Here is a 21,930-nt window from a genome sequence, read left to right as displayed (position 1 = left end):
TGATGACTTGTCTGTTCCTAGAGTATTCCCCCAGCCCCAAAAAAGCAGACAGAGAAAAGCCTTCCCGTTTCTTTAATCTGTGTAACTCACAATGGTACTGTACACGAAGCACACCAGGCATTGGAACGATGCACTAACAGCAAGGAGGAGAAGGAAGTTGTACACAAGGTTTGCCACACACACGCGAGTCACGGGCACGGCACACGCGGGGCGGCCCCGGCGCCCTCGGGCATCCCCTGCTGCTTCCCCACGCACAGCTGGTACCCCTAGAGCAATTTTTTATAAATAAAATATAACTAACATTGTTGGAATATAAAATTGACAGTCGAGGGTATCAACAGGCAGAGGGAGGGGACCGTAAGGCTTCTAGAACTAATAGGAAATGCAGCAAACAGTGGCGATACCTGAAGAAGGGGCTGCTACAGCAAGCACGGCGGCTGCTGGGAGGGTGGTGGTGACCCTTTGGCTGATTCCTGCTCTGGGCTCGTGCCCCCGACGCTGTAAACGGTTTTTGGTATTAGGATTTCGCCTCATCTGACTGAGTGATCTGAGCAAACCCAGGAAAACGACTCGGAGGGAATGCACGGGCTCCTCTCTCTGGTTTTTTTAAAAGACTTTAAAGGGACAGCGTCAGGTAGAAAGTCCGGCCTAAGGGTGCAGTAATATAAAAAGCTGCTTTTCATAAAAAATCTGAGCTCTGCAGCAGAGTTTGATTCCCAGGGAAACAGAAAAGCAACCCCAAAGCCCGAGGCTGTGTTGTGCTGATGTGCAGAACAGGACGTGGGCTGTCACCGAGGGCTGCCCAGACAATGGCCCAGGGAGGAGGACAAGAAACTTCCCATTCTCTCCTTTCAAAGCAAACAAGTTACTCCTAACAAGGATAAATTAGGTCTTTACCCCGACAGTGCCCCTTTAGTAAGGATGGAATATACATTCATCTTTCCCTCACCACATCCAAATGGATCCTCTTCCATCCATGTGGAAAGGCATCGGGTCACATGCACTGCTCTCCAAAACAGCTCGGGACAAACAGGTTATAAACACAGAGTGAAACTATTGCTATTGTTCTGTGAGTGTGGATCTCGGCTTCAGAGGGATGAGTGCCAGATGGGGGCGGCTGAGGATTGAGTGATGGAGACGGGGATGGACTGAGTTGGTGAGGAAAAACTTTGTGGCATTATTTCCTGGTAACTCCACCCACCTCCCAGGGAATTATTGCAGCAATAAAGGTCCTGCTCTACAATTGCTCCTCCGTGTTGGATCCGTACAATGGCAACGGATGGGGGCCAGGGGAAGGACCCGGGCAAGGTTCAAGAAGCTCAACAAAGGATGAGGACAGAGGTGCTGTGATTGTCAGGCTAACTGGTCAGGAGCTGTTTAAAACATGAAGTGATGGAGAGGGTGAGTATCATATTGCACTTCTGCATTCATTGACAGTTACATTAAACTTGGTCCATAAAATAATTGCTTTGTACATAATGCCTGAAACAAAAAGCTACATTTTTAAAATATTAATGAACCCTGAAGGTTCCAGTCCCTCCAGACATTTTTTTTTTCCTCTACATAAATAAATAACTTTCAATTTTATATATCCACTTTTTATGTTGAACATTTACATTCGCCTCTGTTTTACACTATCTACACATAAGAAAATGTGAACATTTCATCAACTGGAAAATGTACAGGTCATGTCTCGGTTCTGGACTTGGAGGAAAGGTGAATTTTGCAAAGGCCATATCCAAATTTGCAGAAATTATTTAGTGATGTGGTTTGGTGACTTCACAGGATGGATTGTGGCTTGGCTTCCTACTCAGATGGCATCTGTTTGATAGAACATTCGGTTAGCAAAAAGCTGGGACAAATTCTCATTGTTTCCAAACCCAGTAAAAGCTCTGGATGTACATTCAGAGAGAGCCAAGCTGAGTCAGCAGAAAGGGAAGTCAGTTTCTGGTAACAAAAAGTCATCAGGTACATTCTGTACTCGGATAATTACCAAAGAGAAGTGGTTGAAACGTTTTGCAGTCGGGTCTGAGCGCTCCAGGGGCTCTGATGCCGGCGGCAGCTCCGCACTGTCCCTGCTCTGCCTCGGCCTGGACCCTCCACACCACGAACACAGGAGTTGGATGAGTTGGGTTTGTCCCCGTGGCCCAGAGGCAGCGAGCAGAGCAGCGTTCACAGTGCTGTGTATCTCAGTGCGGCCGTCCTGCACCGTGCTTATTGAAACTGGTAAGAAAATGAAGCAGCCAGTCTAAAAAATTCTCTGGTATAAATAAGATCCTCGTAAGTAGAAAGTGATATAAAGACAGGAGAGTGTGGTGGGGAAAGCAGGGTTACACACAGTCAGGGAGCTCGGTAGGACTAGAAAATCTCCACGTGAAGAGGCCGGCTGGAGTCTGTAAATGTGGAACCCCTGTGTGGATGCCCCTCTGCCCCAGGAGGTGTGTGCAAGGAGGGAACCTTTGCTGGCCCCAAGAGGGACAGGACTGAGGGGCTTTTTGGCAAGCCCTGGCTCCAGGCACTGTTCTCTGTCCCTGTCTGGGTGTCACTGGGGTGCCAGCTCTGCCACACGCCCACCAGCTCGCTCCAGCAGCACAAACCCAGTGCCTCAGGCACATCCACTGAGAAACACACCAGAAAAATTAAGATATGGCCTTTTCTTAAGGTTGCCTGACATTGTTGGCACACTTCCTTACAGTCTCCTTACTGCTGGAAAAACTTCTGCACAGATTGTTGTTTTTTTTTTTAAATATATACATATATATATATGTGTGTGTGTGTATATATGTATAGATATCCACACACACCCTGGCTTAGCAATATTTCATTGTCATGCACTACAAACACTGGTGTAGCTACATGAGATGGTAACAGGTTTCCATTCTAAAAATCATCAGTGCAAAAAACAATGAGGTTTTACAGTTCAGTAACTATAGGTAAAAGAAGCGAGTCTAGTTCCCATGAAAGCTGCTACTGAACTTGGAGAGAACCTGGGAAGAAAAAAGGTCTCAGAGGTGGACGTTGAGAGAGTCAGACCCTGCATTTGGATGAGAAGAACTGCAATGCAATCCAGCTGCTGAGTGCCTTCAGCTGCTTCCAAATATATGGTGGTTACTTGCTGGAAATAATACATAGCGAGACTATTTGGAGACTTTAACAGCAATTAAGTGTCTGAGGTTTGTAACAGCTCAAACAAAATAGCTTGTATTCCTCTTTTAATAGGTCACCACATTAAATTCCATCGGCTTCTAAAAGATCTGTTTAAAAAATAACAGTAATAACAATAATGACCCCGCTGTCTTGGGCACGAATCTGCCGACATTCTGCCTCTGCCATCGGCCTCGATGCAGCTTCAGCTTTGCACTGCACCAGCTCCTCGAGAAAGTGGCTGCACGTGGAGCTCTCTGTCCAGGGAAAGCTCTCGGTGGCTCTGCCTGGCACAGCCCACGACAAATCCCTCGCTGGGGCCGGGGGAGCGGCGCTACCCAACCCCAGAGCCCCCACCTGACTCCCGGCACAGCCCAGAACAAGCTCCCCCAGCCTCGTGCCCTGTTCTGTGGCTCTGAGGACAGCACTCGGTCACCGTGTGATGGCTAACAAGGCGAGGAGGCACCTATTTACAGTCACTGACCCTGGATGAGAGAAGGAGGCAGGAGAGAGCGCTGTCCTGACCTGAAGACTTCCCCCCCGATTTCCAGCTGCTCCTCGGGCTCCCGCTCCCGCTGCAAGGCCTGCACGTTCCGTGTGGGAAACATCCCGTCTCTTCCCAGAACACCGTGGTATTAGAGTAGCACCATATTTACCCTTCCAGCCCGAAACACCGGCCTCGTCCCTCTTTCCCTTTATTTCTCCTCCGGTGGCTGCAGCTGACAATCCTGGCTCCGGCCTGGCTACTTCTGCCCCAGGAGGCCAGACTCCAGCCGGGACGCGGCACTGCGGCCCCAGCAGCCCGTGGCGATGCTCATGCTGCGCTGGCTGCGCTCCCTGTCCCTGTCCTTGTCGCTGTCCGACTGGCTCTGGGTGCGCTCGGGCCGGTGGCCGCCGGCGCTGGCGGGCTGGGAGGAGATGGTGCGCAGCAGGTGGTTCCTCTTGCGCAGGAACTCGGCCTGGCTGGGCAGCCCGAAGCTGCCCTTACGCAGCGCCATGCGCGTGGTGTTCTTGGCGGGGCGCGCGCGGTGGTTGTACTCCAGCTGGGCCAGGTGGGCCGCGTAGCCCTCCGTGATGAACTGCGGGGCGAGGGCGGGCGTTAGGGGTGGGACGCGGTTCCCTGAGAGCCACTGGCAGCCAGAGGTGTTCACTCTGCCAGGTTCTCTGGGAAGTCAAAACTTCCTTCTTAATCAGCCTAATCCCAGTAACAATCTACATCCACTCCGGAACAGAAAGCCTCACCTCCTTCTGGGAATGAAAGTTCATTATAAACTTCAAAATCCCCATCAACCTAAAAATAGACTTCGACTCCCTTTACCTTCTTCCCCATTGCACTATTCGTATCATGATCTATCCTACAATTTGCAACATGATATATGGCCTCAGACCCCTACATTACAAAATTTTTCACCTACCTACTATTCTTCCTAATCGCTATACTCACCCTAATCATCGCCAACAACCTATTTGTGCTATTCATTGGCTGAGAAGGAGTCGGAATCATGTCCTTCCTTCTAATCAGCTGATGACACGGTCAGGCAGAAGCCAACACCTGTCACCCTGGTTTTTTAAGATTTTCTAAGCCTTCTGATGTTGACATTCTTGCAGTGAACTTTCTCACACACTTTTTGTAAATAACTCATTGTTTTGCATTCTTTTATGGAGGAGGAGAAAGTTGATGGACTGTTGGTTTGACCAGTGTCATTGGAGAGGTGGCACTGTCACCCTCCAGTCCACTGTCACTTTTGGAAATCTATAAATGTTGGAGTCAGAAAATAAACTTCTCTTTTTCTTCACCTTGAGAACAGCAGCGTGCACTTGTGTATTTTCGTGTCCTATAGTGACAAACACCGCCGCCCTTCAAGCCATACTTTACAAACAAATTGGAGACATCGGACTTATCCTCTGCATAGCATGACTGGCCTCTGCCACAAATACCTGAGAAATCCAACAACTTCCCACTGCTTCCCAAACTCCTACACTACCCCTCTTAGGCCTCATTCTAGCCACAACTGGAAAATCTGCTCAGTTCGGCCTCCAGCCCTGACTCCCAGCTGCTGTAGAAGGACCAAGCCCTGTATCTGCCCTGGAAGCACTCAGACCCATGATGTGGCCCTGCTACCTGGGACAGTTCCCACCCTGCTCAGTCACCAGACTTGTGAGGACCAAATTCCCACCTCCCTCCCAGGGGAGCAGCACCTCCAGGGCTCAGCCAGGCTGGCTCCTACCTGACACTGGCTCTGCAGCTTCTTGGTGGGTCGGCCGACGATGTAGATGTGCGTGGGCGGGAGGCTGATGGAGCTGTACACGGAGATGTCCTTGGTGGATCCATACGCTGCGTGGATCCTCATGTGCAGCTGGGGGACAGAGAGCAGCAGCACAGGGTCAGAACACACGGGCACCCCACGCTGCTCAGCAGGCTGGGCTTTGGGTTTTCCAATAGCATTTGTGGGAATGAATCTCAGGTCACTGGAACTAATGCAAGTTCCCAGCTGGATAATGAACCACCCAGGGAAGTGCTAATTAACAGAGCTGGGGATGTTTACAGGCTGTGACAAGAGGAGTGACAGCAATACAAGAACAGATTTCCCCTTGCTGATCCACAGCCTTCCCTTGAGGTCTGCAGGGGGCAAGGATGCTGCACACTTCCCTGCTGTCACCAGGGGAGAGGAGCTGCAAACCTGAGCAGGAATCATTAGCCAGGAATGTTCCCCTCCACAGCCAAGCTGCTATTACCTGGTGGGCAGAAGGAGAAGGGACAGGCAGCAAAGCCTGCTGCTTTTCAGGGATACCTCTGCCTCTCCAGGCAGAGAGCAGCTCCTGGCCAACCCCTTCTGAAGTGGGCTGGAGCAGGGGCTGGCAGGGGAGGTGTGGACATTGGTGCCACCACACACTGGCCAGCTTTGAGCCCAGAACCACACGTCAGGGAGATGGAAAAAGAATTTCTGACCTTGGTCCCAAACTTGTGGAGGACCAGAGAGCAACTGAGAGCCAGCTGCTCCCTCCACTGACACTCAGGCCAAAAAGGGAGCCTAAGTAAGTTAAGGACAGGCTTTTCCTGCAAATCAAGGCAGGGAAAGTGCTTGGGACACTGGCAGCTCCTTCACCTGGCAGACACAAAAAACTTTTTTCTATCTGGAGCTTCCCTGAGGCTCTGGGATGAGCACTATCAGGACCTGCCAAGGGTCAAAGCCCTGGAAGATCTCCCTTCTCCCAGCAAAGCCATTTCTGCAGAAGCTTCATCCCCTCTCAGCCCTGCTGTCCCCACCACAGGCAGCCAAAAAGCCACCAAGCAGGTGAAAAAGTGCATGTGTGGGGGGAAGGGAGGCTCTGCTGCCTCTGTTCCATTAGGGGTTTGAGGAGCAGTGATGAAATGGAGCAGTGCAGAGAAGAGGCAACACAATTTAACAGAATAGACACTTTTGTAGAGCAATAAAGGAATGAAAATAAAATGAACAGATTAATCTTCCACTGCAGGTCACATTGCTGCCAAGAGACCGGTGCTGACAGTGGTGGTTGGATGAGGAGCAATCTAAAGCCGTGCCACGATCCCATTTCAGCAGAGGCAAGCTTACATCAGTGATGAGGGATTTCAGGAAGTTGGCCTTGTGCCGCAGCGGGTCGTGAACCAGCCCGTCGCAGAAGGACACGATGCCGTGGGGGAAGTTGTGCTGTGCTAACCACGCCACCACCCTCTGCTTCTGCATGTCAGGGCGGCCCGTGACGTAGATGATGAGGTAGCCGAGGTCTTGCCAGTGCCTGGAAGGAAAGGCACGAGTCAATGGATTGAAGAGCAGGGCTGGTGTCAGATCAACCACCCCAGGCCCTGCCCTGACCTTACAACGTCCACGGCCCCGGCGCGGACCTTGGGGTCGCTGCCCATGATGGAGACGCTGGCTGCGAAGGAGCCGTCGATGCTGAACACCACAAACTCCGTCCCCTTGGGCAGCACCGTGATGTAGCTGTCAGCAAACGTGTGGTCACCCCTGAGGGAAGGGATGCAGGTCTTTAGAGGCATCAAAATATCCACAGGGCATCACCAGGACCTGTGGAGCACCACGAGCCCAGAGCAGCTCCCACATCTGGCCCAAAGGCTTCAACAGTGATGCCACCCTCAGTTATAGCAGGAACAGGCACTGTGTGAGGGTCTCTGTGCTCAAGTGGGGATGGATTAGCACTCCTTGGCAGCAGAGACTCAACAGTTACCCCCAGAAAAACATTTCTGGGTTCACCACCAAGAAGATGCTCCCCTCCTCCCCCTCCCAGAACCCAACACCAGCAGCGGAGCTGAGCTGGAGTCCCTGGGCTGTGAATCATCACGAGTACAAAGTCCTGTCCCTCAAGGACAAGTTTATGGTCTTTAAAATATGCTCAGTCGTGCAGTTTTACAGATGGCCACGAGGCCCTGTGGTGCAGAAGACCTGCTCCTGCAGTGGGAGCTCAATTCCCGTGCTGGTGGTGATGCAGCAGCCAGAATAAAATATGGATTTTCCCCTTACAGCTGCAGAGTACAAATGGCTTTGTCTCTGTTGCTGGCAAACCAGGCTCTGAACCCACCCAGCAACAGGAGGGACCATGTTCTAATCCAATTCCTCTTTGCTCCTCCTGCAAGCCCCAGGCCCCTCACCTGACCACCATCTTGACGGGGTAGACGCCGATGCCCAGGCGCCGCTCCTCGGGGATCACGTAGGAAATCCTGCCACTGCTGTTGCTGATCTCCGTGTCAAAGTACACCCACTCCCCCGATGGTGGCTGGGTCATGATGTGGATGTCCACCTGGGGACAGCGAGGCTGTGTCACCCCCAGCAGGACAGGCTGGGCACAGGGACACCCCACCCGAGCCCCTGTGGGTGGCAGCGGGGTTGGTCCTGCTCCCACCCTCTGCACTTCATGGATCTGGGCTGGGCAGCACCCAAACATCAGGGGCTGCAATGAAACCTGGCCTCGGTGGTGAGGCCTCTGTGACAAATGCTGCTCCTGGTGGGAGGCACCCAAAAGTCTGAGCAGGAGAACCTGGCCAGGACACAAGTGCAGCAAACCCCAGCAGGGACCAAGGGAGCACTGACTGGTGCTACCTCTGTCCCACAACTGTCACCACATGGTGACAAGCCCCCAGCACACACGGTACCTTCTCTCCTGTGAGGGTGACCATGTCCAATGGACCATACATGAACCTCCCAGTTAAGGTCTGGGGCCCATCCTCATTAGCAATGGTGTCGTTGATCCTGTGGTTGGCTGTGACGTTCTGCATGAGGCAAGAGGGGAGGAGGAAAAAAAAAATAAACAGTTTGCAGCAATGGATAACCTCACAGGGAAATGCCAAATATAACTGGACAAATTGGAGCATGGGTTTCTCTGTGCCATTCCCCCCCTCCACTCCACCCTCAGCTCTGGGAAGGAATTTGACCTGTGGCAGAGGTGAAGCTCTGTGCCCTGAACTGATGGGAGTTGGAGTGCTGAAGAGCCAATTTCCATGGCAGGTTGTACGTGCAATTCTGATACTCTCTATTAACTCTCCCACTTTGGAATTGAGAGGAAATACACACAGCTGCCAGAGAAATCTGCTGATATTGTTTCAGTTCTAGCACAGAATTGCCCTCTCAGAAACTGGAGACTTTACTGGGAGCAAAAGGCATTTACTGAGCTGAGAACTGGTATTATTGGACTTTGAAAGATGTTCCATTCTGACTCATTCCCTGACCCACAGCCAATGCTTCCTGCGTTTTACAGACTCAAGGCTAAGAGGAGACCTTGCTGACACACATCTTTAGGGTTGCTCTTTTACAGGCACCCAGGTAGGATATAACCATTAAAACAGCCCAGCAAACCCTCTGTCTGTGCCACCCTCTCAGAACAGTTTGTACAGCCCCAATCAGAGCAGCTGGTGCAGCCCCAAACCCCCCTTACCCGGAGCTTCACGTTCGTCCTCTTGCGGAGCCACTTCTCCCGGGGCTTGGAGGGGGTGAAGACAGACACCTCCTTCCCATCCAGCTCCAGCACACTCGAGTTCTCGTGTCTCATCACCTGCAGGAGCACAGATCCCCCCAAGGCATCAGCCCTCTCCTCCTGCCTGGCTGTTCTGCATCTCCTGAGCCTGCAGTGAGGAAGGGCAGTGCCTGGAGAGAGGCCCCTGAGTTTGCTGCTGACTTTGTCACCTCGCAGGTTTGAAGGACAAGTGGCCTCTTCTGCACTGGCAAAGCCTGTGGCCAGTGCTGACTTAATCCTGGCTGGGATGCAGGATTTTGGATTGTCAGGAGGTACAAAACTGACTCTGCACTGAGATACCTGCCCTTCCTCCAGGGTCCCTTGGTCCCTTCCCACAGCCTGCAGGGGACACAAACCTTCCCCATTCCATAGCAGACCCAGCACCAGCTGCTCTGACTGGCCCCATGCTGACAGATGCTGTTCCTTCAGCTCATTTCCAATTCCTACTGAAATTCCCAACTCTTGTCCCTGTGGCTTTTGCTCCTCTCACTGATGTGACCCCTGTGGAGGCACACAGGGGTCTGGCTTGGCTGCATGTGAGGCAGAGCCCAGGCTGTCTGTCTGTCCTGGCTGACAGAACTCCAGGACTTTGTGCTGGTGGGACATCACTGCCAAGCAGCCAATTCCTGCCTGTCACCAGGGCATGGACGGGGATGGGAGGCAGGAACACAGAGAGAGGAGGGTTAACTCCTGCCTAGGTTGCTCTTACTTCTAGAATGGAAAAGGAAGAATAACACCCAGAGGCTGGGGACACCTCAAAGACTCACAGCCCTGCAGGACTGGGAGGTGACCCTGCACACAGAACTCCAAAACTGCCAGCAGTCCTTGGTGACCAAAAATTAAGAGGCCTCCTAAATGTGGGCTCTTTTACAAGGTCCCGAACATGTTCTGAAAGGTCAGCAGCTCTCCAGCTGAGCTTGGCTGACACAGGCCAGCCCTCTTTGCAGAGCTGAAGCTGGTTTTCATCCAGGGAAATGGAAAAAGGACCCCAGGGAGGATGAGCTTGCTGGGGCGGAAGCTCATGGAAATCCAATGTAAACAAAATAACAAATTTTACTGAAAATTATTTAAATCAGGAATGTATTTTGAATTCTATCTGGGCTTGTTTTAACAAGATTTAATCTTTGGAGACTAAAACTGTTCAACAGCTTCTTTTTACATTTTGTCTAGAGATGACATTCAAAGGCCATTAGAAACAAGTCCTTATTAGGGGAAGCAGTTGTGTGGTGCTGGTGAAGGACAGCGAGAAGACAAAAGATGAGAAAACCCCTGGGTCTCGAGGCAAAGAGGAGTGAACAGAGACAGGACTGGGCAAGGGGGTGCCAGACTACCCAGGCAGGCACCAGCAGGCTTGGAATGGATGGAGAGGTTCCTCCAGGTACTCAAGCCACAAGGTTTGAAACACCACACAGTGCTACAGACCCAGGTTTGGGCTGAAACCTGAATAATTGGCAATTTACCAAGTGTAAGATTTTGTGTATGAGACTGTCATGACTGTTCCCCCTCAGGCACCATGAGAGTTCTCCCTTCTTTCCTGCCCTGTGAGGCTGGGCTGGGTGTGCAGGCAGAGCCTGGACACAGCCTGGCAAGGGAAGGGTCTCACTGGATTATCAGCACTGCTCAGCTGCCACCAGCACTGACACTGCTGCTGTTTATGGTTCTCACACTATTTGGGAGATAACACTGAAAGAAAGTTTGCCAACAGAATCATAAATAACTGAGAGCTGCAGCAGAGGAGGCTGCAGGAGAACAGGGAGGATTTAACAGCTGAGCTAATGCAAAGCAAACCCGGCGCCGAAGTGGGCAACACAAACCACAGAGCTCCTTTGGGTTTTGTTGTTTTCCAGCTCCATGCTCTAAGTGTCATCCCCTGGGGAGTTCCTATTTTTTAAGGCAAATAACTCCCCCTCATCCCCAAGAAGTGAAGGGAAAATATTTCTTTTAGGGAAAAAACACGTTTTAGACAGTAAATTTGAATTTTAGGCCAAATATAGGTTGATAAAATCTGAGGTGTCAGACTCCAGACACCAGCAATCCCCATTCTCCTGGCCCTACAACTGCTTTGTGCTGCAGGAATGAGAACCAAATCCCAATGAGCTCCTAGAGGAGACAACAATAACTTAGAAAGGCAAAATGGAGAACTGCATTCTGCCTATCAATTCATGTTGAATAAATATAAAACTTCCCCTTTGGTTTTATTGTATCTGGTGCTGGTTTTATTTGTTTGAGAAGTTTCAGTTTCAGACTTGAGATCTGACCTGGCACACAGGCAGAAACAAGTGCCACTGACCTTTGCCACAATGGATGTGATAGGAAACTGCCCTGGGCTCTCTCCATAGTGAGAGAACTCTCTCTCTCTCCCAGGGAGCTCGTCTGAAACCTGCTCTGATGATAAGAGCCCAAAACCCAAACAGCCCCAAACCAAGCAGGTGTGACAGCACATCCATGAAGTCTGTACGTGTGCAGCTCCACCAACACCACGGGTGAGGAAAACAGAGAAAAGGGATCTGCAAGGGCAAAGGGTATTTTTTTACCTCTATGCATCGACAAGTCTTATATGGAAGGTGCACTGGAAAAAAACAAAGAGCCCTAAGCATTTTTCAGCCCAAGGGAGAGGGGATGACTGTACCTGTCTGAGCAGGAAGGAGACAACGTCCGTGGACTCCCAGTAGCTGGCGTGGAAGAGGTGAGGCAGAGCCACGGTCGGGAACGCCGTGAGGGCGTCGGGGCAGTACAGGGCGTAGTCGATCCGCTTGGTTCCCCACCACTTGGCAGCAACTACAGAAGCAAAACACTCCTTCAGACCAAGGGGGTTCACAGAAGGGATTTCAGGGCTCTGGCTCCTCGCTCCAGGTTTGCCAGGGGGCTGCTCCCTGGCTGGTCCTGCTGCTCTGGGGAACAACTGAGCCCGGGCTCGGGGTTTGCTCACACCAAGGGAGGAACACATGGCCACCAACGTGAGCTCTCCCTTGTTCAAGCAAAGAGGAAGGCACTGAAGGGCAGGGTAATTGGCTGTTAGTCCAGACCCCAGGGAAGGGGCTCAAGGCTCCTGTGCAATGAGCCAAAACATAAAGACAGCAACAAATCTCCCTGGAGCTGTGGGAGGAAGGAAGGGTGGGTGGGTGCCCATCTTCAGCCCTGCTTCCAACTCCTTTAGCTTTCACCAGGGAATTGCATCCAGGTATTGGCCACACTAAAGAGGACTGGGAATCCACAGGATGCTAAAAGGCACCACAAGGCAGGGAATAGGGAATATGGCACATGATGATGGGACTGGTAGTCCCCAACAAATCCTCATTGCCCTCCTGGGCAACCGAGATGTGCAGCCCAGCCCTCCCAGGGGCACAGCCTCTGTGGGGGACAACAAGACAAGTACCTGCCAGTATTGGGACTTCATTGCATGGGGGACTGAAAAATACACTGGGAATTAGTGGGGGACAGGGATACAAACAAAACAGACAAGTTCTCCCTCAGGGAGCCCAACAACTCACAGGCAGGTGTCCAACAGCCACCCTTCACCCCGGACACCCCCACACCTCAACTGCCCTGAGCTCTGCCCACACACATGTCCTGCCCCAATCCCTGGAAATCAGGTCTCAGTCCAAAGCCTCAGACCCCAAAGCCATGGGCTGCTTTCCCAGCAGCAAGGAGTCCTCAATGCCTGTGCACTCCAGCCCAGAGAAGCAGCCAAGGAAAGAAAAGATGGAGATCAAGAGAGCAGCAGAAGAATTTTGTTTGTGTTTGCATGCAGGATGCAAGCTGGGGCTTTGACAAGGGCTTCCTCAAGCTTGGTTTGTCTCTGTGACAATGTTCCCTTTTTAAGGACTTCCAGGAAAGCTGCCAGGTTTAAGGTACAATCCAACACACCCTTCTGCAAAGGGAAATCTGGCTGGTGATGAGCACAGATGCTGAACTGAAAAGATGGATCCACCAGCTCCTTCCAGAGACCTGCACAGAACTCCCACCACAGCAAATGCAGAGGGATGTGGATTCAGCACATCCCCATGGCCCAGCCCTGGCTGTGCCAGGTGCCAGGTCACTCTCACCCTGATAGTCCCCACTTTTCTGAAGAGCCATGGGAAGGAGGAGCAAGGTTGGACACATCAATGTGGCTTTTCCAGAGCTCACAGGCACCTCCTCGCAGCCACTTCTGATTCCCTGCCTTCCAAACTGACAGCTCCTGGTCATGTCCCAACTTTCATTTCTCATGCAAGTCCCCAGCTTGGGTAATTTCAGATTCTGCACAGGAAGCAGACAGGATTGACTCTTCCATGCTCAGAAGACAGTGGTGGAGGCAGAAGCGTTGTCCCCTCAGCTCTTCCCAGAATTCCTGCTCCTGCCAAGTTGTTAGCTGTGTTATGATGGATCTTCAGGGCAAAGTGACAGAAATGCTTGTTAAGATGCAATCAGAAACTGCAAGTGCCTCAGTGTGAAGCGCAGAGATTTGTGGTGAAGTTCTGTGACTACCAAATGAGAGAGGAGGCTGACAGGAGTGGATCTCTCCAGAATACCTGTCTTGATGTCCAGCTCTGGTATCCGAAGAGCACAGCCTGCAGCCCGGCTCCGCGGCCCTTGGAGCTTCCTTCCCTTGGCAGGGATTGTGTGTTTGTGCTGCCTACGCCTCCTGAACGAGGTTTGGGTAGGGGATTTGTGAGGGAGGGCAAGTTGGGACAGAAGGCTAAACCCCCTACAATGATTAAGGTGGTGTTTGGTTTCTAAAAGGAAAAATAAAATATATATATAAAAAAAGCAGAAATCACTCATTGTTATGGCACACACTGATTTCATCCTGCACAAACTCACGGTACCAGGGGAGCTGCACCCCTAGGGAGGCTCCTGGGAGGGAGCTGTGGTTCTGCAGTGCCCCTCCAACCTTCCTCCAGCTCTCCCTGGGGATAAGCACAGATCACATCCAGCCCTCAGTGCCACGGCTCCACGTTCACACCACCCAGGCTGAGAGCAGGAGCAGCAAAGGCAGAGCCAGAGCTTGGGGGACACTCGGAGCTGAGGGAAGACTCTTCCTCCCTGATCTCAGGAACAGGCTTTGATGGCTGTGTGCAGGAATAAATTACACAAAGCAGAAGCTGCACAACGGGGGAGAGCATGGGGAAAGCAGAGGTGAGTGTTGTGTGACCAAACCCTGCTGCAGCATGGGACAAGATCTCTCTGAGGACACGCCAGCCTCGGGGCATCACCCTGGCACAAACACCTCCCCAAGAACCACCCCTGTGTGCCAGCCCAGCAGCTCCCTGTGGGTGGGAAAGCAGCACAAAACAAACACCTTCTCCCCCAGGAGCTGCTTCCCAAGCAGATTCCCATTTAACAGTGCTTGGCAGGATGTCAGGACAAGTAAAGGATGCACGTGGGGAGTGCGGTGTCGGCTCCTGGACACACTTTGAGCAGGAAAACCTCATTTGTCAGAGAAGGTATTTTGGTTCTGCTGCTGAGTGTTGCCTCAAACAGGGCAGGAGGTTACAGCAGCCCCTGAGCAGCGCCCACAGACCTTCAACAACTCATACCTGCCTCCGGGAGCATTATTAACCTTAGCAATTAATGATGGAGTGAGTAATTCACAACTCGTGCCAGGAATGTATCTCCAAATTTTTGAGACCTTCTGGAAATAGAGTTTGGGCTGAAAATTTCCTCATATGCATGGGTTTTAGTTTTTGTTTTGGATTTTTTTGGTGGTTTTTGGGGTTTTTTTTTTGAGTTTTCAGCCTTTTTTTGATCTGAGTTACCAGAGATCCATGAGGACACAGCGTTTATCTCATACCTGAGCTGAAACAAAGAAGGGGCTGAGCCATTAATAAAGTCTGCTCTTCTCCACTTAACAAAGTTTGTTCTTCTCCACTGTATTAGTTAGGAAGTTATACAGGTCTTGGGAAAAATAATGAATAAAAAATCCCTTTTACTCCTCATTCATCTCTGGGAAATTGGTCATAAGTGACTGGGAGCTGCCCTGCAGGCTGCAGAAGAGCTGAATCTCTAATGCAAAGTAATAAATGTTCTGTTCTGAACCAACCTGTCCTTGCCTTTCAGCGTTACAGAGGGATTTACTCATCCCTGCTTTTGTGAGCCACATTTGAGGGATCTGCATTGAGCCACATCCTGCATTACCCATCTGGTCTCAAGTGCTGATCCTGAGCAGTTCTGCACGACTTACCATGGCAGCACAGCCACATCCCTCTGGATTAGCCCTCACCACACACAGCTCAGAGTCACAGTTACCATCTTTGCTTTAACAATTCATCACCAGCAAGGTCCAACATGCACAACGCAGCCGTGGCCATCAAACACACCCCCTGTTCCTGCAGGGGATGTGGCAACACGGGGCACTGAGTGTGGCAGAACCAGAATAATTCCAAGCTTTTGGTCATGGCTGGGAAGCACCCCCCGGACAGACGGACGGACAGAAGCTCTGAGCGCAGAGCAGAGCAGAGCCTCGGAGGGGTGCAACACTTACTGTTGGCTATGTTGGAAGCAGTGTAACTGTCTGCCATTCCTGAGACCTGGCTGGCAATGCTGATCTCACTGGCTCTCCGGAAGCCCCTGAACTGAGGGGCTGAAATGGGGGTGGACAGGGACGCGTTTTCCACGAAGACGGCACCATGAGACTGAACAACATCTGCTACAAAGTTGAAACAGGGAAATCAAAATATTAGACCAACAGACAGAGGCTGGGCAAGATGAACTCGGCGGGGGGAGGAGGAAGGAGGCAAACAAAGCTGGTGGGTGCAAAAACCTCTCAGAGCTGATTGGAATGAAACAGAAACACCCCACATTTCATTGGAGCTCTGGTTAGAAAAGAAAGCAAATAGCACAGCAGGCAGAGACATGTGGCTGGAGGAGCAGTCTTTGATTGAGAGAAGCAAAGTAAGAAGCTCAAAAACCAGATCCAAAGAAAAACCCAGGCAGACTTATTCAAGCAGCAATAACAAGCATGTGTCATACGTACAGATGTGAATATACACAATTTTATACATTCACATCAAGACAAGATAACCAAGGTAAGAAAAAAAACCAAAAAAACAACCTTACAAAGAGGTATTTGTTTTCTTGAGATATTTAAATTTAAATGAATGTCTCCAAGATAGAAGCATTATTAAAAAGCAAAAATCAAGAAAACATCTTCATGCCTGGCAGGGACTAAATTTGGACTTGTATTTTACTGCTGAAGGACACAGCCAACACTCATTAATCTGGAGGAAGGGCTCCTGAAGGGAGTCTGGTGCTGAGCACTCATATCTCCCATCAGAGTCAGCAGATCAGGGAGTACTCAGGCTCTGTGAAAACAGAGCTTTTTTTGGTACAACATGCAGGTCTGGATTTTTAAATCCCAACCTGAGGTTTACCAAGTTAGGCCGAACGCCTCAGTACATAAATACAAAAAGGAGGGTTTAAAATCATGCTCACATGGACCTTACATATGGATGGGAGGGAAAAGGACCTCAAACACTCAGGAGTGGCAAAACGAGAGATGCTGAAAGCCACGTTAAAATCTCTGCATTTCAGTTTTGTCTCTGAAGAGCTCCAAGAGCACCCACCCCTCTGGGGATGCTGTGGGGCCCAGTTAAGTGGGATATCCCCAGCTCCTGCAGGGCAGATGTAATGCCAACAGCAGGTGCTCACAGCAGGCAGCACCAGCGTGGCACTAACATGCAAAAGCAAAGCAATTCATTATGGGTTTAAGGTTGCCCATCTCTGCTGCACTTGAGGAGCAGCACCTGAATTTATCCCCAGGCATCAGGCAGGAGATATCACAAGGAATGTGAGCACATTACTCCCACACATCAACACCCTCCACCTATTCCAGCCTGTTTAGTTATCCCTGGGTTTAATCCTGGCACGCGGCTGACACGGGGCGTTGTTTTAGCAATTGGTTTATTTTAATATCAATCTTTTTTTGCTTGGGGCTACTGATTTTCTCCCTCCAATCCCTCCATTTGCAGCAGCAGCGTCTGTGCCCACACAAATCCTGCTGCAGCCCAGGGAGAGGGAATGTATGAAGCAGAAAATGTGTGGCTAAGTGTCAGTAAAAGAGTTCTGTTCTCTGCAGGGAAAATCAGGCCACAAGCTGCTCTGTGTAAAAGCTTTGTGGACTGTGAGATGTGAGCCTTAGCAGGAGCCTGACCTGATGATGAGCTGCACACACAGCCCACGTTGTGCCTGAAAGGCCCTCAGCAGCATCACTTTCTCAGCACTTTCCCCCTCTTTCCACCTTGCCTTGAGCTGCTGCCTGTCAAGGCTGTGACCAGGATCCACAAAGCAGCTGGTCCCACCAGGCCAGGGCTGCTTTCTGACTGCACAAAACACCAGCATGAGCAAGAAGAGGCAATCCCAGTGGAAAACAGGAGCTGCACTGAACCCCACAGGGGTCTCAAGGGTGAAGGCTCTCATTCCCTTTGCTGGGGGACCTGGGACAACCCTCTCTTCTCTGATCACCCTCCCTTCTCCATTCTCTTGTCCATGAGATGCTCCTGCTCTTGTGTCACCAAATGGGTGCCCCAACACAGGTGATGATCATCACCTTCCCTGAACCTCCTCAGATACGAGGAGAGATTTGGCTTTGTCTGTGTCAGGAAAAATGCCAGATTCAGGTTTGACCACCAGAGAAACCTGAACTTCTTCTTCTGCTTTAGCCTAAAGCACCTGTGGCTTGAATTAGGAAGACAAGTTCAAGAGTGCTACAGGAGAAAAGGCTGGGCCCAACATGGCCTGCCTGGGGTGGGAGTCCAGCTTTGACTCCATTAGTCCATCTTCACTTTGCTCTGCCTGAACTTCAACTCCGTTTTGAGAACACAGAAAGTGAATAAAGGAAGAAACAGTGAGATTCTGGGCCTGCTCTTTTTTAGCCAATCTTGCTTTCCTGGGCTGACCAGGGATTTTGGAATATAACGAATTTGCAGTGAAAGCACCCAACCTCAGCAGCCCTTCCAGCCCCATCCTGGGTCACCAGAGGAGCAATTCCCACTCCTGTTAAAGCCTGAGGTGTTTCAGCATTGCTGAACAGTTCAGTTCAGCACTGCCAGCGCTGGTGTCTGCCCTGCAGGGGACAAGGTGCCCCTGGACAGCAGCACTCCCCTGCTCCTGCCCACTCAGGTGCTCTGGTTCTTCTCCCTTTCCCAAGCCACACACCCTCTGTCCCTGAGAAAGGGCATTTTCTGAGAAAAACAAAGGCCAGGAAAAGGCAGGGTGGGAAATGTGGAGAAAAACCTGTTTTATGCACTACAACCCACTCAGAAAAGCTTCCTCCACACCAAAGCTGCAGTGACAGCAACTTCCAAAGAAAATCCTGAGACCTGACTTGCAGAAAAACCCCACAAAGCTAACAACCTATTTCCTGAATTTGTGTATTCTCTGCATCGTGTCTCTTGAGCAGCAATTCTGAAACCAAGGGGGCTTTCCTGGGGACTGTGGTGACCAGGGTGGGATGTCACAGACAGACCCCAGCACCTGCAGCCAGGTGTCCCCAGCAGGAGCCATGGAAGCCTCCTGCACCCCAGAGGTGCATCCCCAGGCACAGCTCAGGTCCTGACAGCCACAGGGAGCTCTCCAGGCAAGCCCAGAGTGAAGCCAGAAGGTCCAGCAGCAGCAGCAAGACCTTTATCAAGGTGAGCTGTTCCTCTGTCACTCAGTGAGGACAGAGGGGCCCTTGTTCACTGCACTTTGTCCTGTGACTCAGGGCCACTGGACCAGAGTGAGGAAGAGGAGCCTGAGCAGTGCCCTGAGCACCCTCCCAGCAAAGCCACACAACCCACGCCATGGCCCAAGGTTTAACTGCACTCCAAGGGGAGTGGACATGGGAAGCCAAATCACTTTTTTCGTTTTGGCCTACCTACAATCTTTAATACTCATTTTGGTGCTGTGCTCTTTCACTTTTGGACTCATTTATCAGTGTTCTTATAAGGGAACAACCCTGAGCCATCCTCTCAGGTAAGTCCTTGGGGTACCTGAAAGACACATTTTGGTATGTGCTATTTGGAGACTGAGCTATTACACCAAAGAGGGAAATATTGAAAGCCATCAAAAAATATGTACAGGTCAATAAAAACAAAAAGATTAAAAACCACAGAAAAGCCAGACAGGCCCTGCTTGCCCTGGAATCACTGGACAGTGCTGGGCACTCTGCAGTCACTACCCTGAGATCAAGAGCAACAGATTCCTGCTGTCCACACATTTTGGTGACTTTGGAAACCTCCTGCAGTCCAGTGGCTGAATTGGGATTCTGCACTTGCTACACTCACATCAAGAACCATTTGGACACATTGTGGTCTTCACTCACAATGTATAAAGCAGAAAATCATAGAATCCTGTAATGGTTTGGGTTGGAAGGGACCTTAAAGACCATTGAACTGGGCACAGGCAAGGGATGCTTCTACAAGCTCTGTTCTGACCACAGGCAGTATCAGCTCACGGGGAAATGGCATTCACCAGGCACCTCCAAAGTGGTTAATTAATAGTACCAGATCCTTTCCCTCTGCTTTACCACAGAACCTCACAGCACAGGCAACACAGCAACTGCACACCTAAAAATCCTCTCCAGCTCCAGGAGACAGAGGAGAGACCACTGGGAAAACTCAGCAATGTTGCCATCCTGTATGACCACATAAGAGCCCAGACTGCTCAGGGACAGTGAGGGTCAGCTTGTTAAAGACAAAGAGGGCAGCAGAACCCAGCTCTCAATGCAAAACACCGAGAAAGGAATGAGAATGGGCAAGTGAGACACGCGGGGAAGAAGAAAACCAAAACAAAGGCAAATCTCATCAAAATTGCAGATGTAGCACCAGCCACAATCAGAATAAATGAGGCCATGCAGCATTGATGGTGGAAAATAAGGCAAAACAAATGCATCAAACTTTGCTTTTAAGGCGGGAGACGAGAAATGAATGTAAATAACCAACACGCAGAGCCACCCTGGGGTCTGAAAGCCTCAGTGCTGTGCTCAGCAGAGCCACGAGTGTCCAAACTGGAAATACCCAAAGGGACAAAATCTGGTGTGACATGGACATCAAGTGGAGCTCTGGGCATGGGGGCTGCAGGACAGCCTTTCCCAAGGGATCCTGCCCTGGGTGAGCACGACAGGAGCAGGGCCAGCAGGGGCTGTCTCTGCCAAAGGCTCTTCCCAGCAGCACAGAGCAAAGCAGCCCATGCAAGGCAGCAGCTCCCCTCCAGCATCAACTCCAGAATGGGACAGAATTTATAACCCCAAGCCTTTTTCCACAGAGGCTCTCCCAGAGCCAGGTGTGATCCCCAGTGGTGATTTTGTGTGTGGCACAGCCTGAGACACGGCACAAAGGTTTCAACTCCAGGAGGCAACAGTGTGATCTCCAAAAAAGGACCCCAAGAACCCAACACCACAGACAATACAAAAGTGTAGATTACACACACTCAGCACAACCAGCACTTTTATTGGAAACATCTTGCCAATTCAGTACAGGAACAGGGATACTTGTTTCCATGAAGCTGTCCTGGTGCTGGAGAGCACCCAGAGGGCTACTTTCCATGAGGAGGATGGGATTGTTCTGGATTGTCTCAACTAGAAGCAGATGGGGAAAAAAAAAACATAACAGAAGGACAAAGAACAACAGACATGCGGCCACAAAGTGTTAAACATACAAACAGTTACACCCCAGCACTTAATTATGAGTCTTCAATGAACAGACAACCTTCAAATAGAGTAAAAGAAACAAAATGGGTGATTTCCAAACAGACCAACATCAGAGATTAACTGGGAGCAGAGGAGAACACAACGATGGCATTTCAACAACAAAAGGGAGGCATCTTCACCCCCTTCTAAGCCAAATCCAGAAATACACAGCAGATCCAGAGAAATATCTTTTACTATGAGAGGAAAAAAATATGCTGGAAGGGAGGAATCAGACTCACAGCCTACACAGTGCAAAGCACAGGAGTAAGCAGGGATGTGAGTTTGATTTTACTCTGCAAATTCGTTGAAATGAAACAGGGACCAGCATTTAGTCCAGATGGGAAAATGGGGGAAAACCAGCCTGAGAGGCTTTCTGAATTGTGGGCTCCCAAAAAAGCTGCCTGCATGAGGAGATGTGCACAAGCAGCGTTACACAAGGTTTTGTACAAAACCAATTATAACTGAGCACCTGAATTTGACGTGATCTGCAAAACATACAGCTTAATTATAGCAGCAATTAACTTTTCTGGAGTGCCCTCCAGTGAGCACCAACTTCTGGAGCAGCTTGGTGAATCATGGTTAGTCCTTCTGGGTAATGTGTCCATCACAACACGGACTCTAATGGAAAGGAATGGCCTGTTACTTTCTGATAAGCAAATGAAGAGGCTTTGTCTTACAGGAAAAGGAGAATTTAAAGTTGGTTTTGTCAGTTTTATTCATGAAGGCAGAGCAGTATCTCTTAAAATAACAAGGCTCAGACCTGGAGGTTTTGCCACCACTCTGCCCTTCTCATAGGAGAGCTAATTGCTGTTTAACTTCACTGCATAGCAAGTGTCTCTCCAAACACAGCCAACTCAGAGGTCCAGGGAGGCTCTAATATTCCTGCTGCTGTCCACAATGATAACCAGAACACAGGTTTAGTGTCAATGGGGCCTCTACCTCTGGGTTCAGTGACAACAGGGGCTCTGGAATGTATTTAAGAGAAAGAAGGTAAGGTGTTCAGCTGCATTTTTTTGTAATAAGCCCCTTGCAGCTGAGACCTAGAATACACCCAAAAAGCAAATTGCTCTTCAAGTTGCTATAGATTCCCTGAGCTGTTGTAACTGGCCTGGGTACAAATGCAGTTGTGGGTGGATCCATTTTTAAAAAGTGTT

At 50.4% G+C, this 21,930-nt stretch overlaps 1 protein-coding gene across 4 annotated transcripts in view; it reads right to left on the bottom strand.

Annotated features, from left to right (window-relative positions):
* Nucleotides 1-56: 56 nt before the first annotated feature.
* Nucleotides 57-21,930, bottom strand: part of PITPNM2 (phosphatidylinositol transfer protein membrane associated 2) — a 126,272-nt gene continuing 104,398 nt past the window's right edge. For 2 of the 4 annotated variants that reach the window (XM_071445019.1, XM_071445018.1), the window contains 10 exons: nt 20,516-20,665; nt 15,593-15,757; nt 11,759-11,907; nt 9,052-9,168; nt 8,273-8,389; nt 7,772-7,920; nt 6,981-7,130; nt 6,720-6,903; nt 5,373-5,501; nt 57-4,223 (listed from right to left, as the gene is read on the bottom strand). In XM_071445019.1, the coding sequence (XP_071301120.1) occupies nt 3,888-4,223; nt 5,373-5,501; nt 6,720-6,903; nt 6,981-7,130; nt 7,772-7,920; nt 8,273-8,389; nt 9,052-9,168; nt 11,759-11,907; nt 15,593-15,757; nt 20,516-20,665 (1,646 nt within the window). In that variant the 3' untranslated portion in view covers nt 57-3,887. The remainder of the gene's footprint in view (nt 4,224-5,372; nt 5,502-6,719; nt 6,904-6,980; nt 7,131-7,771; nt 7,921-8,272; nt 8,390-9,051; nt 9,169-11,758; nt 11,908-15,592; nt 15,758-20,515; nt 20,666-21,930) is intronic. The other 2 variants (XM_071445020.1, XM_071445021.1) reach the window with 2 other exon arrangements.

The sequence above is a fragment of the Agelaius tricolor genome, unplaced genomic scaffold (assembly GCF_023055355.1).
Source record: "Agelaius tricolor isolate 1412-34295 unplaced genomic scaffold, bAgeTri1.0.p SCAF_20, whole genome shotgun sequence".
NCBI classification, from domain to species: Eukaryota; Metazoa; Chordata; class Aves; order Passeriformes; family Icteridae; genus Agelaius; species Agelaius tricolor.
Note: the sequence above shows the minus strand (reverse complement) of the source record. Positions and strands in the feature narration are given on the sequence as shown.